This window comes from Protopterus annectens, chromosome 9.part0, assembly GCF_019279795.1.
Source record: "Protopterus annectens isolate FY-2018-M chromosome 9.part0, PAN1.0, whole genome shotgun sequence".
Lineage (NCBI taxonomy): Eukaryota > Metazoa > Chordata > Ceratodontiformes > Protopteridae > Protopterus > Protopterus annectens.
The window spans coordinates 1,292,749,801-1,292,771,706 of record NC_056743.1 but is presented as its reverse complement, the minus strand read 5'-3'; the positions used below and the strand labels follow the sequence as shown (position 1 = coordinate 1,292,771,706).

The window sequence follows — 21,906 nt, the reverse complement described above, 5'->3', positions numbered from 1 at the left end:
ATTGTCCTGGATGAAGGTAGTACGTGAAGGCTGTCAGTGCATTCTGTACAGCTAGCATCTCTTTCTGATTGATATGAAGGTGCATTTGATTTGGGCTCCATTTGCCCTGAATGCACTTCCCTGCCAGATGAGCCCCCCAAGCATAGTCTGATGCGTCTGTAGTTAGGGCTTGGGAGGCAGGGGTTGGAGTGAATGGCAGTCACTTGTTTTGGTGGCAGGCCTCTGCCCACCATAAGAACTCTAATTGCAGGCAAGGTATGATAGGAATCATTGTTTCCAGGCTGTGACAATGTTGACTCCATAAACTCTAAGTACCACTGAAGTTTCCTCATATGCAGTCTTGCATATGGAATTAGAAGAATGCAGGAGGCCATGAACCCCAAGGCTTGCAGAATTTGCGTTGCAGATAGCAGTGCTAAGTCACCAATTTAATTTGCTTTTCTGGCGTAAGGTAAGCCATCTGGGCAGTTGTATTCAAACTTGCACCCAGGAATGTAATTTTTTGAGAGGGTACCAGTTGTGATTTCTTTTCGTTTATGGTGTACCCTAGACAAGTTAGAATCCTTTTTACAAATGCCAGATGCTGTAGAAGAATGTCCCTGTTTTCTGCCTGAATTAGACAATCGTCCAGGTATGGATATATTTGAATATTTCTTTGCCTGCAAAATGCAATTACTGGAGCCAGGCACTTTGTGAAGACCCTGGGCGCAGTAGATAAGCCAAAGGGCAGTGCAGAGAACTGGTAATGCGAGTAGCGTGCTTTGAAGTGGAGGTATCTTCTGCAAGATTCCCTGATTGGGATATGCAGGTAAGCCTCTTTTAAGTCTAGAGTTACCAACCAGGCATCTTTGCCTAGCATTGGAAGTAACTGTTAAGAGTCAGCATCTTGAATTTTGGAATGTCCAGAAATGTGTTTAGAGTAGATAAGTCCAGAATTGGACGCCATGATTTGTCTTTTCTGGGTACCAGGAAAAGCCCTGAATAGAAACCTTGTCCCTTTTCCTCTTCTGGTACTGGTTGAATAGCCCCATGTTCATAAGGGACAGAACTCGTTTCTGGGCCTCTGCCCACTGATTTGGGGGCAGGTCTGGCCATCCGCTTGGGACTGGCAACGTGCGGAAATGAAATCTGTATCCCTGGGATACTATACTTAAAACCCATTTGTCCTGTGTTATCAGTTGCCAGTTTTGTGTATGAAGTGCCAGTTTCCCCCCCAAAGGGGCAGCTAAAAGTAAGTGCTTGGTGAGTGTAGAGGGAACTCATTGAGACTGTTTACCATAGGGAGGTGCCTTCTTGTTTCCAGATTTGGAGGTGGAGGCACCCCATTGTTTTGTTCTAAAAGTCCCTTGTGACTAAAACCTGGAGCCTTTGGAATGTCTGGGTTTGACTTGAGTGGCTCTTGAAGGAACTGGAAAGGACCAGTTCTTAGTAGGCCAGTGCCTACTAAATCTTGGAGATTGCACTTGTAAGAAATCTTTCACAGTTTGCCTAGATTTAGCTTCATCTTCCATCTTTTTTAAAATTTCTCCAGCCTTATTACCAAAGAGACGGTCCTTTTGTAAAGGAGCATCCAACAATTTTGCTTTAACATGATCAGGCAGAGTTTGCTCTTTGAGCCAAGCATGCCTTCTTAACACAGACCCAGTTACAGCAGCCCTGCAAGAGGCCTCCAAAGAACCAAACCCACATTGCAAAGTATGTTTTCCAACTTGTTCAACTGAATGCAATAAATCCTGTAAATCTTTATTTTCCACCCAGTCAGAAATTAACATTTTCTGCTTAAGCAGTCCCATGATATGCTGTTGAAATTAAAGCATATGAAATTGACAGTTTAAAGCCCTGATTGCCAAGGTTGCAGAAGTGTAAACCTTCTTACCCCATCTATCCAGCGCCCTGGAATCTCTATCAGAAGGGGTAGGATTTTTAGCAGTACCGACCTTATTGCCCTTGGGACCCTGAGAAATAGTTTCAAGATCTGCAATAGGATTTTTGAAAAGGAATTTGCGAGAGTCCGGAACCCTGTAGTATCTGTCTGGCTTACAAGGAGCCAGAGGCAGAGAATCAGCAGCAATACTAGATTCTTGAAATACATCATCAGCAATGTCTAGAACAGGAGGTATAGCCAAACGCCTATGCTGAGGAAGATGAAGAAAATCCCTAAGTCTCTTTTTAGATTCAGAGAAATCCTGACTTTCCCAGTGGAAATTTTCCCTTAAGGTATGTAAAGTTTCCCCAAAAGAAAAATCCTCAGGGGGAGAAGCAGAAGGAATGGAATCTTCTGCATCAAAGTCCTCATAAGTAGGTATAGACAAATCCTGTTCATTAGAAGAGTCAGAAGAAATAGAATCCTGTTCAGAAGATTCATAATCAATATCTTGCCTAGGCCTCTTAGAAGGAGGGGGTTGGCTATCCCTGATCAGAGTAATTAAATCTTCAGCCATTTTGATCATTTGTTTTTTAGGCATAGGGGCCTGCACATGTGGCCCAGGTGTCGTTTTTTTAGACATAGATTTAGATTATGGCCTTAGTTTTGAAGATGGCGTCGGTCTAATGTACAAATCTGTAGGCCTGAAAACTATCCCCAGAAGCCGGTGCCTGCACAGTGGCTCTGGACCCATCTAAGGTAGAGACATCAGCGGGTTCCATAATTGAAGCATCTCACGGTAGACCGGACTCTGAATGGGTCTCAGTAGAGGCCTGCGAATCAGAAGTAGCGGGTATCAGGGGCTGCAGAAGCGCCTCACTGAGTACTGGCGAACTGGCGACTGGCTTAGGAGAAGAGTCATCAGTTTTGGACCACGACGGCCTGTTTCTGTCTTTTTCTTTGCATTTTTTTAGGTATTCCAGTAATCGGATTGCTAACCGACGACATTTCTGGATAATTAAATCGTGAGCCAAAATATTTAGAAGCAAAAATATACCGACGTTTAATAGTGCATTGATTAAATTTAGCACAAAACTGACAGCAAGGTACATTGTGGTCAGGGCCTAGGCAAGGAATACAGTACAAATGAAAATCCTTATGAGGTATTTGCTTCCCACAAGTAATGCTATTATTAACTTTTACTGACATCAGTAAGGAGCAAGAAAATTTCCCCAATGGGGTACTTAGCTTTTAGCTGAAGACTTCGGTTCTGAAACTCGAAAATGAAAATTTCAGGAGTCGGCCGACCGGCACTTGTGAACTGCTTCTGCTTCAGGCACCGCGTGGCAAGAAAGACTGATGTAATGGCGTCGGCTGCATGTTTTATACCCCTGACGTCATGGAAGAAGGGACAGCAACCGACACAGGATCCAAGACTTTGTTAATCAGGCCGAGGGCAATCTGCCAGCAGATGCCGACTGAGGGCAACCTGCCAGAAGATTACCCAAATGTAATGACTGCAACAGTGAAACACGAAGAACATCAGGCATCATGGTATGTTATCCAGTGCTTTAAGGACTTGAACTTGGGAGATCCGAGAGGGGGGGTGTAGGCATGTGATCGGAGAATGTAAGGGGCAGAGGTGGAGTTGAATATGGAGCTAAATTTATTTGCTAGTAGATTTTCTATGTCCTCTGGGTAAAAGTATGTGACATCATTTACTATTAGCAATGTGCAGTGTAGGGGATTTTTCTAAGGTTTCTAACACAGTTAAAGGTGACTTTGTGACTGTCTTTTGCTGGGGTGGCTATTTTCAGCTCATATATTGCTTTGGTTGCTTTGATCAGGGACCAAAGCTCCCTGCTGAATTTAGAATGAGAATTTTTGGCATCTTAAACGTTACTTTTTTAAATGTGGTTTGTTTTGTCATGTGCAATGACTCTTTCTTCTATTACAGAGCCTGGTTCTTCCATCAGAGGGGTTTATTTTTAAATGTGGCATTGGAGAAGGATGCTTTTAAGCAGCTACAGTTATAGCTCTGAAACATTTTCTTCCAAATCATTGTCACATGTCTTGAATAGGTTACCCATATATGTCAAGAAAAGTGACGGCCTTGTAATGCATTTAAATACAACTCTGATGGCTGGACTAAGCATCCATAAATTCATTCTTGGAAAAACCTGCTTTGCCCTTCATGACATTGTGGGGGGGCAGGTACAACCTCAGGGTGGAAATGGCTCAGTGCAAGTGGTCTCTGGATTTACTTGCCGTGTAATTCATGTGATTCTATAAATTCTTTTACAAATAATTAATTTTAAAAACAGTCTGGTTTCAGTGGCACTATAAACTATATCAGGAGAATATGCAACTCTGTATTGATTCACACAAAGTGCTATGAAATTATGTGCTCAAAAATATGTCACATACTGTTCTACTACAAAATGTTCCCTTACTAACAGAAGGATGGGGCATGGAAATGAATGCCAGTTACCATTTTAACATTTAGGATGCGCTGTATTATAGGGATAGCATAAGCAGCTGTTTTTCCTGAACCAGTTCTTGCCCTTGCTAGCAAGTCTTTTCCTTCTAATGCCAGTGGGATTGTCTTCTCTTGGATAAGTGTTGGCTGTGCCCAGCCCAAGTCAGCAACTGCCTGGAAATAGAAAAGAAAAGCAATTAAGCAGAAAAGAATGCACATACATCAGTGGAAAAAAATACAGCAAAATAAATGTAAACATTTAAAAGTCAGCAATCCAAATTAAGACATACCCTCTTCTGACTTCCTTGACCAACATCTATATATGCCAGAATAAGGGAGGAACAAACTGGTTGGCAAGAAATGGGGAAGAAAAATGCATTCAAAAAACAATACTCTACAGACTGTTTCAACAATAAAATTATTCCCACTATGCTTGACTCTATTCCATCTTCAATGCTCCTTACACTGCAAGAGGTGGAGGGGACTTGGTCGTGTACACTGCTCTGACAGTACTGGGAAGCTTGTCCTTCCAAAAGCAGGACCCAAGAGTACAAAGTCGTTCATTGCTAACTCAAATACAACCAATCACGCAAAGTGGGCAGGAATTTTTTTTCCTTATTTTCAACCCAGACCCAGCTGTTTCTACCAAAATCTATAACGGCAGAATCTTTCTCAGTTAATAATGAGCAGCTTTGTGGGGAGTGCTCTACACTCGCCCAAATAAAGAAAGTTAGCAAAAGTTTAAACTCAGCTTATAAACCACCAGTTTTAACAATTTATTGATAAAATCACTCAAGAAAACATGGTTTAATTCTTACTCACTAAGGTTTGAGCGGATACTAAAATGTCCTAACTAATCTACCACAATTTTCTTGGGTAGCGAAAGCCAGGGTACATTTTGGCTAGGCTTTTATAGGCCCTATAGCCTAGTACCTACCTATGAACCTATGGTGATGTTCTGTCTCATGCAGACTCAGTGGTCTTATTAACTCAAACAATTACATAACCACTGAGAATGCATTAATTGTTAATGCTGTAACTATCATCATTTCTGGTTTTCTAATACTTTCATTAGCAATTTCAGTAAAATGCAAACAATGGCAAAAAACACTTCTTCAGTACCACATTTCAAAATGAGACAGAGATTTAATACGATCCTTCCATACCAACAGAATAGGGAAACACGGCACCAAGTCAGTCAGTAATAATTTGATTTTATCAACGGATTTTGTTTCATTAGCTATAAAGTTTTTGGAATGAGGCAGTCCAGACAGTCTGCAAGATACAGCTTTATAACTGTAGGAGTACAATACAATTTTTTTGATCGTTGATGAGTGGGTCAATTCAATATCCAGTTGTGCAGGTCAGCATTTTCATCCTTCCACTTATTTTCTAAACTGCTTGGGTAGATGAAGATCAGACTTTCTATTCTTAAACACACAAGTATCCATGTACTTGGTTCCAGAAAGGTATAGGGAAACAAGGTGGAAAGAGGGAATGGTGTAGGGAAGAGGGAGAAAGAATGGGAATATTGGTAGCAATGTGAAAAGCACACAGAATAATCAACTGATAAAAAGTGAAAGGGTGTTGCAAAGAGTTACCTAGGAAAGAAGTACATGTGGTAATGGTGCAAGAGCTAAAACTGAGCGTGAAAGAAGTATTAAGGTCAGAGAACATGAGGTATGTGAAAGCAGGAACAGCAGCTGGTGATTTGGGAAAAGAGAGAGTCTTGCTGATACACAGAGGAGCTTGAAGGGGTGGAAAGAAGGTGGATAATAAAGTACAAACCAGAGGACAGAGGAATGATACTGGTGTCAATACTAGCATATTTTTACAAGCCAACATTTATTAAACCAAGAATGTACGATGCAGGAGAATTTTCCTGCGCCTGTCAGAAAGAGTGGGATGGACAGGGTGTAGGTGGTGGACATCTGGTGAGAAAAATGGCCCGATAAAATGGGAGTTCTCATTCTCTAGGATGAATACATGTAGACAAGTTACATTGTTGGGTGATGACAGGCTAAGCTATAGCAACAAAAGTAAAAGGACTGAAAATAGCGGGAAAGAATCAGACCACCCTTCAGTCAAAATGAAATGTGGAAGATGTTGTAGTTGGGAGTGATGGTGCAAGAAGTTTTTCAGAAGAATCCATGGGAGGAAGAGAAAAGCAAAGAAATTTGCTGAGATGGGAATATACGGGAATACAGTTTTATGGAGGGTGAAAGTAATGGCAAAAAGCAAGGCAAGATTTAGGGAACTAGAGAAGGAGTCTATGTTGACATTGGAATGGAAAGTGGGACAATAAGGAAGAAGAGTAGAAGGATACACATTAGAAATCTTGATGGAGATAGAGTCAGGAGGAGAAAACCAGGGTGTGAAAAATGGAGAAGTAGTATGGGTTACTCAGTGACCAAAAGCACCAAGCAAGATTAGAGATCTAAAGGAGAAGAAAACCAGGGTGTGAAAAATGGAGAAGTAGTATGGGTTACTCAGTGACCAAAAGCACCAAGCAAGATTAGAGATCTAAAGGAGAAGGCAGATAAGATTATTATGAAAGCAGAGGATATTATGAAGTTTTAGTAGAATTTTATAGGACACTGAATAAGGCAGCAGAAAAACAGGTGGGAGCTTTTGGAGATGGTGTCATTCAAAGGGGATCCGGTATATGTCTGCCTGGGATGACATGCTCGACAAGCCACGATGCTTCGCCAGAGATGGCTTGCACCTGTCATCCCCTGGTATTCAGGATACTGGCCAAGGCTCTTGCAACCCCTATAGTGCCTTTTTTAAGCAAGGTTCAAAAGACAAACCCACCACCGTAATAAGTACCAGTGACAAAAAACTGAGGGTAATGCTGCTCAACGCCAGGAGTTTAAACCTCAAAATGCACTCACTCAAGGCTCTTCTCAAAATGGAGAACACAGATATTTGTGCAGTAACTGAGACCTGGTTCAAGGCTCGAGAGAGCACCCCAGTGATTCCAGGCTACAACCCATACCACACATTTCAGCCACAAAACCTGGACCGAAACACCAAGGGAGGAGGCGTATCCATATTCATTAAGGATAACCACAGCTCCAGACTAGTTGCAAAGTATGAGGCCTCAGAGATCATCCAAGTGTAATTGACAAAGGGCAAAACAGCAATAGAGATTGTAGCTTGCTACAGATCACCACCCCTGACCCAAGACCCCCACTCTTCGTTCCTCGAGGTACTGGAAAACATGAGGGTCCAACCAAATACCCTAATACTGGGTGATTTCAATTACCCAAACATCAACTGGGAAAACTACTCGAGCACTAATACCTTTGCTCAGCATTTCCTGGAATATATTAACTCAAATGCCCTGGACCAGCTTATCAACACCCCTACAAGGGGCAACAATATACTGGACCTGGTCATCACCAACATGGAGGACAAGTGCTCCATACCTGAAGTAAATTCCTCGTTGGTTAGATCAGGCCATAAACTCATCACCCTCGATATCCATATACCACCCCCCAAGGAAACCACAGTGAAAAACTTCTCCAAAGCAAATGTTATGCTACTTAAGAAGGAGGTGGCAAACATCGCTACTCCCATGCCGAATGACAATTTTTGGTCGAACCTGCTGTAGCCTACACAAAAGCACTCTAAAGCACTTACATGAGTGCATGGACCGTGCTATCCCGAACAAAACCAAGACTCATTCCTCCAAAAAAAGGAAACCAGTCTGGTGAACGCCGGCCATAAACAAACTCTATAATAGAAGGAAGAAATTAGTACAAAAAAAAAGGAAAAACCCAGGAATGGAGGAGCTCCCTGACCAACCTTTGCAAAAAGCTAAGATCCCTTATAAAATGCTCAAAGGCGAGCTTTGAAAGAAAAATTGCAACGGACACTAAAGACAAACACAAAGCATTTTTTAGCTATGTCAAGAACCTAAATGGCAACTCTCAGATCTGCTCTGACCTACAGCATAATGGTTCAAAATTCACGGAACCAACTGATATCGCCAATATACTGGCAGATAGGTTCAGTGCAAACTTTACCCCACACTCACCCCCTAAAGGGCCCATATCTATACCAGATGACTGCGCTGCCCCATAATCACAGACACCCAGGTGAAAACGGCACTTTGTAAAGCAAAAAACACAGCATCCATGGGACCAGACAGCATCCCAGGCTGCATGCTACATGAACTCCAAAACAAACTAATCCTTCAACTAAATACCATGTTAAACCACAGCCTCACCTCAGGCTATGTGCCCACTGAGTGGCGCATGGCAACGGTTGTCCCGCTTCACAAGGGAGGAGCCACCACCGACCCCAGGAACTATCGCCCCATCAGCCTGACGAGCCTCGTCTGCAAGGCCATGGAGCACATCATCATGGAACTCATAAACAGCAACATTGGGAATCTACAAACCCTAGACCCTACCCAGTTTGGTTTAGTAAAAGGAAGGCCATGTCTTCTGAACCTGGTTGACTTTATCGAGATGGTCACCAAAGCAATCGATGAGGGAAAGGTGGTCCACATGGCATACCTTGACCTTGCGAAAGCCTTTCATACCATTCCCCACTCGGGAATTACAGACAAACTCACTAACCTAAATCTAAACCCATACATTACAAGATAGGTTACTAACTGGCTCATGGACAGAACCCATAAAGTGAAAATAGGAAACGCTAGGTCCGACTCCAAACCTGTGACAAATGGAGTACCCCAGGGCTCAGTCTTGGGACCTCTCCTGTTCGGTATTTACTTCTCTGAGGTACAAACAAACACAGAGGGACTATGGCTAACAAAGTTCACAGACAACTGCAAACTGGGTGCCATAATTGAGACTCCTACTGACGTAGATATCCTTCAAAAGGGTCTCACTGAAACAGATACATGGTGCCAAAATTATGGACTCAAGCTAAATGCCAAAAAGTACATTGTCATCCCTTTCAGGAAAAAACAAGTACCTACAAATTACCACATAGGTGGCAGCTCACTTAGCACTGAGTGTGAGATAAGAGACCTAGGGACCCAGGTGGATAGTAACCTCTCCTTCGATAACCACATCGCTAAAGTGGTTAGAAACTCCTTCTACATGGCCCACCTTATCACAAAGGGGTTTGCATCTAGAAAAAGTAAGTTATTGTCCCCCTCTACTCATCACTCATTAGACCCATTGAGTACAATGCCTCATTCGGGATGTACCCTATTAGACACCTGCAACAACTGGAGAGGCCTCAAAGATACCGCACCAAGAGGATAACGGGCCTAAAACAGATGCCCTATGCCACCAGGCTAAAAAAAACTTCAACTGTACTCGGTTGCATACCGGCTACTCAGAGGTGATCTCTGCCTGACATACAAGGCTATGTCAAAACCCGAATTGCTGGAAATGCTCCACCTAAGGAAAACCCAAATCTACCAGAGCTAAATGCTCTAGGGACTTTAACCGGACCTCAACAATAAACAGGACTTGTTGTCGGGACAGATTCATGTCCCAGAGACTCCCCTTGCTCTGGAATAAGGCCCCCATATATGTGAGGCAGAGCTCCTCATTAGTGCTCTTCAAGAGAAATATTGATGAGTGGATGGGGAACAGGAAATTCACTCCGGGAATCACTTCTGTGGCCCTGCTCGGCAGAGGCACAGATAACTAAATCACATAGGAGGCGCAAGCTGAAACATTTTGGCTAGGCTTAATTATGTCCTAGGGCCAATAGCCTAGTACCTACCTATGAACCTATGGAACAAAGAAAGGAAGAACTTGTAGAAGTGCATAATGTAATGGTGAGGTACATGGGGCTATAAGGCATAGGAAGGGGAAAAGACTGAGGGCCCTAGTTTCTCTATGGAATTTTAGAAAAATGTGGATGACAGTCAGAATAGACCTCATGGACAACCTAGTACAAGCATTTAAGAATACTATGAAAAAAGTTTTTTTTTAACTCCATTACACTGATTGTGCAAGGAGAAGAGTGACTGCAACATCTAGTTAACTTAGGCCCATTTTGTCATTCCAGGTACTGGAATAGTGTAGCAAGACTTCTGAAGGGGAAGCCAGATTTTAACAGACTCTGCCGAATGTAAGAGACAGAAAAATGGAAGCAGGGATTATACTTTCTCACATTCAAAAAGCATTTAATACAGTAGGGTAGGAGTCCCTACTCAAGAAGCTAGAGCATGTAGACAGGACAGGACCTTTTGTTAAGAGAATAAAAGACGTGTAGACATTTAAACAGATAAATGTAGCAAATGGGTTAGTATCAAATGCAGTACATTCAGGACATGGAAAAGAGCAAGAGTATTCCCTGTCATATCATCAGTGTTTGGAGTGATACGTTGACCCAAAAAGTAAGGGCTACATTGTAAAGTAGGCAATTGAAACACAGTTTTGGATGAATATGCTGCTTTTGACAGATGTGAACAGGATGTTACCTGGAATACTGAATAGAACTCAGGTATGTAAAGATACAGCTGGTTTGATATTTTATGCCTTAAAGTCACCAATGCTTAACATGAATCTGAGCATGCACGTGTCAAATAGGGAAGATGAACACACAAATAGACAAGGAAGTACTAGGAACTGATAACACTGTTTCAGAATATAAAATCTGCACAAGATAAAGGCAGTGCATGAGTAGGATTAAAATAAAGCAGGAAAGTATAGTCATGACTGCACCGCTAGTATTATACTGCACCACTTGGCGACATCAGTACTGTCTACAATCGGGGCAGGGGGGAGGTCTAAAAAACTGTGGCAGATTTACTTGGAAAAAGAGAGGAGTGAGACTAGGAAAATATACAGTAACAACAGGTAAGGAAGTGAAGCAATGGGGAATGCTGGACTTTGTGAGTTATGCAGCAGCAGTCAATATGTCACAATAATTAAGAGGGTGGGAGAAATGGCAGAAGAAAAACAGAAGTTGTCACATGGATATTTAGGACAGGTAAACAGACACAATGACTAAAAGACATGACTAAATGGTTGGGAATGTCTCCAGTACTTAGAAATGGGAAAGTGTGCTACAGGGAGCATATGAGGTAGGAATACAATTCACTGGTGTTTGGAAGGAGGTGAAATGCTGTGGGGACATTTGTGAAAGCATTAATAATCAATATGTACTAAGAAGCAGACTGGTTGACTTATGAAACTCTTGAATGGGCAACTAAAAAGAGTGATAAAGAGAGAGCGGGGGGAGACAGGCAAGGAATATGAGGATAAGAAAGGAGGTGCAACAATGCAGAAGGACAGAACAGGCAAGATATACAAGGAGTTGGGTAGAAGGAAATTAGAAGAACAATGTCTTTACAGACAACTGACTAAAAAGATTCAATGGCCAAGTTAAATAAGGGACAGTGGACTGAAATACAGTGAAAACTAAAGGGAACATTGAATTGGAGAGGAAGTACAAGCATCGCATGTACAAAGTCAGATCCTACTAGTGGTTAGCTCTAATGGCCCAACCCCGCACACGGCTGAAGATCGAGAGTCTTTAACAAATATTACGGTTGTTGCAAAGACAAGCAAAACAACCTCCACTGGCACTAGGAATGTTTGTAGGTACAACAGATGTGGAATACAGTCAAATATTTGGCAGACAGTGTACCATATACAAAAAAACAACCAGCCAGCGTATTCCACAGATTTATTAGGTACAATAAAACTCTGACGTCTCGGCTCTATCCCAAAACCTTCAAGGACTGGGTAAAATGAAAGACAAGATAATGGTCATTGGGAAGTGCAATGGTACTAGGGAAGGGGAAGTATAGTGAATACATGAGAAAACTCACGAGGGGGCATGGATGAATGATGACAAGTGTAGATTTTAGTTTTGCAGGAAACACTTCAGTGATGTAAAGTAAAAGTAGGAGGAACAGAGAAGGTACAAGGTGGAGCAATGGCAGATATTAGATAATTAGTTGAGGTACTTGGGTCCATAAAGTGACATGCATAAAAGTTTACAACACTAGCTATATTACACCCCCTGGTTAGCTGAAGAAGGAATGATGTGGAGTCTCTAGAGATGCCGCAAAGAAAGGGCAGTTAACCTAAACTCATACTCTGAATGTTGACATAACTCGATAACAAAATCTGTTATCATGCTGCTCAACGCTAGAAGTCCATATCTCAAAATGCACTCGCTCTAAGAGCTCCTTTAAATGGAGATCGACATTTGTGATGTAACAGAGACCCGGTTCAAGGCAGCAGAAAGCACCCCTGCACTACCAGGCTATAACTCATTCCACACCTTTCGGCCCCAGAACTTGGGTCTAAGCTCTAAAGGTGGTGGTGTTGTCATATTCATAAAGGATGCACACACCTCCAGACTGGTAGCCCAACATAACTCATCAGAGATACTTCAGGTGCAGCTAACATTGGGCAAGACACAGATTCAGGTCATTGCTTGCTACAGGTCCCCAACCATGTCCCAAGACTCACACTCCATGTTCCTAAGCACCCTGGAGAATATTAGGGTCCAGCCTAACACACTCATACTAGGCGACTTCAACTACCTCTCCATTAACTGGGAAAACTACCCATGTACCAATACACTTGCCCAACGTTTCCTGGAATTCATTAATTCCAATGCCCTGAACCAGCTTGTTCTTACCCCCACTAGAGGTAGCAACATCCTTGACCTGGTCATTACTAACATGGGCAACTGTTGCTCTACACCAATAGTCAACTCCTCCCTGGTTAGATCCGACCACAAACTAAATCACCTTGGAAAGCCACATCTTTCCCACCCGCCGCAAAGGTAATCATCATGAAAAACTTCTCCAAAGCTAAATTTGGGCTCCTAAAAACAGAGGTGGCACCCATGCAAATGGAGAATAGTTGCATGACTGCCAAATCATACACCAATGCACTGTATTAACATGTACACAAATGCATGGATCTCAACATACCCAATAGAACCAAGATGCTCTCCTCCAAAAAAGGAAGCCAATCTGGTGGTCCCCTGCCATAAACAACCTTTACAACAGAAGGAGGAAACTGATGCAGAATAAAGTGAAGTCCCAAGACTGTAAAAACTCCCTCATCAGCTTCAACAAAAAGTTGAGATCCCTCATCAAATCCTCTAAAGCTAGCTATGAAAACAGAATTGCAGCAGATAGTAATGACAGCCACAAGGCCTTCTATAGTTATGTAAAGAATCTCTACGGCAATACTCACATTTGCTCTGAGCTACTGCACAATGGTACTGCCTACACTGAGCCAACAGATACTGCCAATATAATGGCCGACAGATTTAGTGCCAACTATACCGCCCCAAAAGGACCAATCACAATACCAGTAGATTGCCAGGCACCGAGTTTTATTGCTGCACAGGTTAAAACAGCACTAAGGCCAAGAATACAGCTTCTATGGGACTTGACAATATCCCTGGCTGCATTCTACATGAACTACAGAGGGAACTGGCACCTCACCTGTGTGCCCTGTTCAATCACAGCCTCACCTCAGGTTTTGTTCCTACTGAATGGTGCACTGCTACAGTCATCCCCCTACACAAAGGAGGAGCGACTACAGACCCTGGAAATTATGGCCCTATTAGCCTGACGAGTCTAAGCAAAGCTATGGAACACATCATCATGGACCTAATAAACAAGGATATAGGGAATCTCCAAACTCTGGATCCCACACAGTTTGGTTTTGTGAAGGGTAGATCATGCCTGCTCAACTTGGTCGACATCTCCGAGTCAGTCACCAGAGCTATGGATGAAGGCAAGGTGGTTCATACAGCTACCTTGATCTGGCCAAGGCCTTTGATACAATTCCCCGCTCAGGAATCATAGAAAAACTCACTAAGCTAGGCATCAACCCCTATATCACTAGGTGGGTTGCAAACTGGCTCACAGATAGAACCCACAGTGTGAAAAGTAGCTGACTCAAAGTCAGACTGCCGACTAGTCATGAGTGGAGTCCCACAGGGCTCAGTCCTGAGTCCTCTCCTGTTTGGCATCTACTTCTCTGAAGTCCAGGCCAACACAAAGGGACTCTGGCTGACAAAGTTCACAGACGATTTGCAAGTTGGGAGCTATTAACTCCCCAAGTGATGTTAACCTCCTACAGAATGGCCTCACAGAGACCAACTACTGGTGTCAGAACCATGGCCTTAAGCTCAATGCCAAAAAATGTGTCATTGTCCCCTTTGGGAAAAACCCAGTTCCCCTGAATTACCATATCGATTGTAGTCCACTGAACACAGGCGGCATTATAAAAGATCTGGGACACATGTTGACACCAACATCTCTTTTGATCACCACATTGCCACTGTGGTCAGAAAGTCCTTCTATGTGGCACATCTCATTACTAAAGGTTATGCATCCAGAAAGAAAGAGGTCACTGTCTCCCTCTACTCTTCCCTCATTAGGCCAATCATCGCGTACAATGCCCCATTTGGCATGTACCTCACTAGACACCTGCAAAAACTGGAGAGGCCCCAAAAGTACCTCACAAAGAGGATCCTAGGCCAAAACACTTATCCTCTATAGACTCCAACTATTCTCCGTCTCATATCACCTACTTAGAGGCGATCTCGGCTTGACTTACAAAGCCATGTCTGACCAAACTCCGTTAGAAATGCTACATCTAAAGAAATCCCAATCCCTCTGCACCACGTACTCCAGAGACCTCAACCTCATTACCGCAATCAACAGAACGTGCTGGAGGAACAGGTTCATAACCCAGAGACTGCCCATGCTATGGAATAGACTTCCCATACATGTCAAGCAGAGCACCTCGCTGACCCTCCAAGAGAAATCTTGAGAAGTGGATGGGAAATAGAAAATTCACCCCGGGGATAATTCCAGTGGCTCTACATGACAGAGGCACTGGGAACTAAGGTCAGGTGGCACGATGCCAGGGTAATCCTATGGCTAGGCTTGTAAAGGCCCCAGGGACATTAGCCTCACACACACCTATGTGGAAAACTGTCAAACATCTTGTTTAAGTCTGAACAGGCCACATTCACAGTCTCCTTTTGGAATAAATAAGTAGTTCCCAGTAAATGTCTTCAGTCTCCTGGCCTGTTTAATAACCAGAGTCTCAAAATGAGAAATGGCTCTGTCATGGAAACTCTATCAATGCATTTTTTTAAGTTTCACATCTGTTTAAACAGAAAGGTGAAAACTGGAATGAATTAAACAAGCAACACTATATTCTTAACAGAAAAATCATGGAATCTGTCAATATTCTAGGTAGACCACATAAGTGGACATTCTTCAGCCAAATGAAATGTATCAGCAAAAGTATAAAGGAAACAAAACATACAGGAAAAATTCAAGTATTTAAAGTATAAAGAATGACTATGCTTCAAGACCAAAAATACAACAAAATAATTTACAGATGTGTGGTAACAGCAATTTTACTTAACCAGCAATGACATAACAGTGTTTCACAGCAATACCTGCTTTTTTTCTTTGTTAGCAAATTAAGTGGATTGGTTCATGGATCCTTTTTGGCCACTCTGTAGGCCAAAGGAAAAACAGTAAATGTAGAACAAACAATGGTGAAAGGCAGGAAGATAATACAGACTGAGAAAAAAAATAAGGGGCGCACAGTGCTTTGCATTATTTACACAGAAACAGAATACAGGTAATTTTACACAGTAAGAGGTCACAATATAAACAATAACACTCTTGACTAGAATAACTGTATTTATGCAAATGTTGTATCACACAAAATGCAGGCAGTCAACAGAGCATAACATAATATATTGTAAGGTTCTAAAGTAGTGTTAAAATAGTGAAAAAAAATGCCAAACCACTGGGGAAAACCTAGTACATTATGTCTAGTCCATGCGATTTAGCAGCAAGTCAAAGCAGACCAAAACCAACATTTCTTCGCTTTTCTTTTTAAAGTCTAATCGCTACATTTTCATGTGACATGGGGATTTCCATGGTTATTGTCATGCTGTATACATACTAGCAAATTTCAGTCACTCCAACATTACCCAAGTTGCTCAGTTGAAGTTTTCACTTTAACCTCACCCCTCCCTGAACATTATTCTTCATATATTGTTCCAACAAATTCCATTTGTTTCTATGAAATTTGAGCACTCCTTTCTTTAAAGATTCCACCTCCAGTTCTTTTACCTTTTTCCACAATATTCAGTACTTCAATTACAACAGGTTTAGCTTTTGCCATTATCTAGTAATTGCTTTTTGGCAGCCAGTAACATTATGCCTAGCAAGTATTTGCTACATGTGGAAAACTCAGATCCTAGATCCCACCCAGAAAGAATCATTTCCTTTCTCACAACCAGGAATTTTTAAACTCCTCCAATTGGTTACATTCCCAACAAAACTAGTTCCCAATTACCTCTTTCCTGCCCATCTCCAGCATGTGTTCTGTGATAGTTGAAAAATTCTCTGAAATCTACTTGGTCTATAAAAATACCTATGCAATCACTTCCTGAAAAAAAGTAAAAACTTAATTCTGAACTTTGTTGGATACTTCAGAACATGCACACTTCTTCTTGCTCGTCCCTTGTTAATTGCCTTTCCACTCTTTTCCCAATCTTTTCTATCCTCATCTGATGATTCTTACAGTTAGACATTATTTTATACACACCAATAATATTTAATAAAAGCTTCTGTTATATACTTAACCAGACACTCTACCAGAGTTTTTTTTCACCTGTCACTTTCTCTGAGCCTATAGTCTTGTTACTAACCCGACAGAGAAGGCCATCTCTGACCTGCAGTCCAAACTTCATTTTAGCCTCATCCCTCCCTATTACCCTTCCATCTCAAATTATTTGCTCCCAGTACCTTGGTTTCCTTACTAACTTCATCCACTACATTTACCGTTTTTCTAAACCCCTATTACCAGACACATCTATTGGTAAAATCTTTCTCCACTGCCTCACTGGCTTAGTTCTCGTACTTATACAAGAACTAAGCCATTATGAATAGCAGAAAGTATTCTGACATTCTGTATAATTACTTCCTTACAGATTTGCATTCAAAAGCCTGGTTTCTCTATCTCTTGAACCCCACCACTATCACACAGACAGACACACACACACACACACACACACACACACACACACACACACACACACACACACACACACACACACACACACACACACACATATCAAACTGCATACTTATAAAGTACTCCTTTAAAATCAGGAAACCTTAAATCGCACAGATCTATAGAAGAGTCACCTTATCCCACTTAGTTCTTGCTCATTTCTCCTCCCAGGTAAAATTCCTTCAGCTCTTTTCCTCTGGTCGATAAAAACATGCTTGATGTGTATACAAGGCAAAGGGGACTAAACACATTTTCACAGTTTGTATCTTCCTAGCCATATCCAAAATCATGAGCTTCCAGCTTCTTAGTTTTTGAATCATCTTTTGTTTAGTTTCTCCATTAATAGCCTTGGCTGCCAAAACAGAATCCTTTTAATCCATACACCTAAATAATTCATTAATGTGTCCCTATTAATGAAATACTGTTGTACCAATTCATGTGTGATACACAGTTTACCACTAAAACCATTGTTATACCTTCATCTTAGTCTATTTTATACCTCCAAAAAACATAAAACTGGTTCAAAATGTTTAACACCACCAAAACATCCCTTTGATTTATCAAGTACAAAATATTATCTGTAAATAAAGCTAACTTATACCGAGTATCATACCAGTTACATCGTTAAATTATCTGAATTAAATCCAAGGTATCCACCGTGTTCAACAAAAAATAAGTATATTTTAAGCTTGCATTGCACCTTTTTGAAATGTATTTTGCTTAACTGCTGCTTCATTTTTACCGTTTACTGCTACGACTGTTTTTTTCTGCACTTTGAATTTCTAGTACTTCTGTATTTCATAGCATAGGCTAGATTCAGATTTTCAGAATCTAGGCTGTTTGGTATTACCTCAGCACTAAAACCAACCACCCTACATCAAGAAGGCTCTCCTGCACCCTTATGGCAGACGTGTGTAGCCTAGGACCCATCCAAGTTTGGGATTGCTAGAAAAAAGGCTTAGTTTTCTGCTTTCCTATTGGTTATGGCAGTAAAACTGTTAAACTTCTTGTGTGTTTAAGCACCATGTTTGTGCATAGCCGAGCACCACACTGAGGGGTTTAGCACTGCCATGTGTAGACACAAACACTTGAGACACAATTTCCTCTTGACATTTGCTAGAGAACCCTCCTTAGCTCCATTGCCTCTCTGTGCACAATGAAGTTGCACATTGCTACCTAGCGAGCAACTCTGCTGCGCATACTGAGGTGTTGACAGTCTTCCACCCTTAGCCCTCCACAGAGCAGATGCCTTTGTTAGTCTCACAAGCAAGCCCTGGTTCATCTAGCCCATCCTCGCTAGTTACTACAATATATATCCATCATAATGGACAGACAGCATGAAAGAGCCACAGGTGGAGGTGTATCCATCTTCACCAACTCCAAATACAGCTCGAGACTGCTGAAACAGTAAGACTCTGAACTCCAGGTCCAATTAACTATAGGTAAAATACCCTCCACATCATCGCTAGCTACAGGTCCCTTACTATGAGCCAGGAGAAGCAGACCACCTACCTAGACTTTTACAGTCTCTCGGTATACAGCCAAATACTTGGGTCATGGGAGATTTCAACTACTTTTTCCATCAAGTGGGTGACTTACATGAACACAAACACTATCACTATGAGGTTCCTGGACTTTGTTAATTCAAATTCCCTGAACAATTGGTCCACAGCCCCACAAGGGGCTCAAAGGTCCTGGATTTAGTGCTCACCAACAAAGGGGGTCGCTGCACAATCCCCTGTGTGTTGTCCTCCCTGGCAAGGTCAAACCATAAATCTGTCTCGTTTGAAGTAAAGATCAAACCTGACACCCCCACAGGAGTGAAAAATTTCTCAAAGCAAACTACTGTCCACTAGGTAATAGTATAAAAAGTTTCAAAGCCCCTGCCAACACAGACTCCTATGCAGGTGAATACACAAATGCCCTATACAGCCACTTAAACAAATGCATTGACTTGGCTGTAACCAACAGGAACAAAACCAGGTCTTCCCCTCAAAAAAAAAAACAAGCCACCCTGGCAGACTGCAAGTATAAATAAACTACACAACAAAAGAAAGAAACTCATATCCAAGAACAGTAGGGAGCTTACTCAACAGAGGAAGAATACTCTCCACAGCTTGAGTAAGCAAATCAGATATCTTGTCAAGTCCTCTAAGGCTAGCTATGAGTCTAAATTAGCTTCCCTAGCTAAAGACAATCATAAGGCATTCTGTAGCTACATTCAAAACCTAAAAGGGAATGCCCAGCTGTGTGCCAAACTTTGGTGGACTGTGCCACTCGCACTGAATCTGAGGAAATTCGCAACCTACTAGCTGACAGATTTGGCAATAACTTCACCCTCCTGTCCCCACCAGGCATACCCCAAAGCATTCCTGACACCAAGTCCTCTATCAAGTATCTCCAAAGAACAGGTCATACAAGCACTCTCCAAGTGCCAAACACACAGCCTCTAGGGGACCAGATAATATCCCAGGCAAGTCTGAAACAAGACCTAGTGGAACCGCTTGGCACTCTCTTTAACCATAAAGAACTGAGAACTAACTTTGTCCCAGCAGAGTGGAAAACAGCAACAGTAATCCCCTTGCACACGGGGGGGGTTCATCAACTGATCGTGGGAACTATTGACCCAAAAGACTAACCAGCTTTATCTGCAAGGCCATGGAAAGAAACATCATGGACCTTATTCACAAGGACACAGGTGACCTTCAAACTCTTGACATGACCTAGTTTGATTTTCTTAAGGGTAGATCTTGCTTATTAAACCTAGTGGACTTCTTTGACAACTGTCACCTAAGCTGATGAGGGCAAAACAGTACATAACGCCTATCTTGATTTAGCCAAGGTCTTTGACACAATCGCTAAGTCAGGTATCACACAGAAACTCTCCCAGCTGGGGATTAACCCATACATTACTAGATGGGTAGCAAATGGCTCACCGACAGAACACACACTGTCAAAGCTGGGAAGTCCACCTCCACCAGTAAACCAGTTAACAGTGGGGTACCACAAGGATCTGTGTTGGGCCCTCTACTGTTTGGAAGGTAGATAGCCTGTGGCTTTACCAAAGTCAGTAGATGACTGTAAACTGGGTGCAATTATAGTGTCCCCCAAACATGTTAACATACTATAGAAAGGACAGACAGACAAATGATAAGTTTTAGTCTGTGAGGTTAAAACCAAACAAAAAAATAAAAATGCCTCATTATCCCCTCTGGCAAAGAAGTAGCCCCTGCTAACTATGATACAGACAGCACACCTCTAAGCTCAAACTCAGTGGTGTGACACTTGGGAACACAGGTTGACAGCAATCTAAACTTCGATCACGTGTCCATAGTGGTAAGAAAAGCATTCTACATTTCGATGCTCTTATTTATGAGATGCACATCCAAGACCAGGGAGGTTATAGCTCTGCTGTACTTGACCCATATCAGATCACTAATTAAATACAGAGCTCCCTTCTGTATGTACTTCACCAACACCTGCAACAACTGGAGAGACCACAGAGGTTTCTAACCAAGAGAAGTCAGGACCTCCAAAACATAACATGCATGGAAAGACTACAAGTTCTGTCACTGTACTCTGCATCATACAGGCTGCTGAGAGGCGACATGTGCCTGGCCTACAGAGCAGACTTGGACCCTGCCCTAATAGAAAAGCTGCACATCCACAAATCAAATGGGACAAGAATAACTTGCTCGAGGGATTTCAACCTAGCACCTGACATTAACAGAACATGCTGGAGAGACATATATTCCCCAGTCATTGCTGCTCCTCGGGAATAAGCTCCCACTCCATGTGAAGCAGATCTCCTCAATGACCCTATTCAAGTGCAACCTTGACAACTAGATGGGTGACCATGAATTCACCCTGGGAGGGTGGCACCTATGTCCCTCATGGACAGGAGCAGTCGGTGCTGATCACAGAATCACTCTGCTAACAAACAGCCATCTAACTATGGTCAATACGGGTACTCGGGTTATTACATGGCTAGGCTTGTAAAGGCCCTAGGGCCATTAGCCTAGTAACCTCCTATGGACTTATGAACCTGTATTTTCCTTGCCAGCAGCTCTAAATATTAAGCAAATACTGGGGAAAGACGACATCCCATCCTTGTTTCTGTGTTCTAACACAGCTTGTCACAGGAACCCTCCCACCGAAATTGTTGTCTCTGTCCCTTCATACAATAATAGGGTTAAGAAGAAGAATGTATCAGAGAACACAAATGCTACCACTGCCCTATTCATAAAATTCTAGCAGACTCTATAAAATGGTTTCTCTTTAACAAGACTTACTAATATTAGTGGTGTTTTCTTGCACTCTTCTCACTGGATCATCATTGTTCTATTAATGTTGTCAAATATTTTCCTCCCCTCCACAAAACCACACTGATCATATCAACCAACTCTGGCAATACCTTTTTCCAATCTAGTATAAACACTTCACATTCATGAATTAAAAATAAACAAGTCTACAGAAATCTAGATTTCAATGGTCTTGAGTAACACAGCCACCAGAACCTTCTTCCAGCAAGGTGG

At 42.1% G+C, this 21,906-nt stretch overlaps 1 protein-coding gene across 2 annotated transcripts in view; it reads right to left on the bottom strand.

Moving 5' to 3' along the window:
• Positions 1-21,906, bottom strand: part of DDX56 (DEAD-box helicase 56) — a 232,368-nt gene that overhangs the window by 186,561 nt on the left and 23,901 nt on the right. Inside the window, exons 1-2 of one of the 2 annotated variants that reach the window (XM_044084240.1) lie at positions 15,738-15,794; positions 4,356-4,517 (exon numbers count right to left, since the gene is read on the bottom strand). In XM_044084240.1, the coding sequence (XP_043940175.1) occupies positions 4,356-4,358 (3 nt within the window). In that variant the 5' untranslated portion in view covers positions 4,359-4,517; positions 15,738-15,794. Of the gene's footprint in view, positions 1-4,355; positions 4,518-15,737; positions 15,795-21,906 lie in introns of those variants that run through there. The other variant, XM_044084239.1, reaches the window with a different exon arrangement.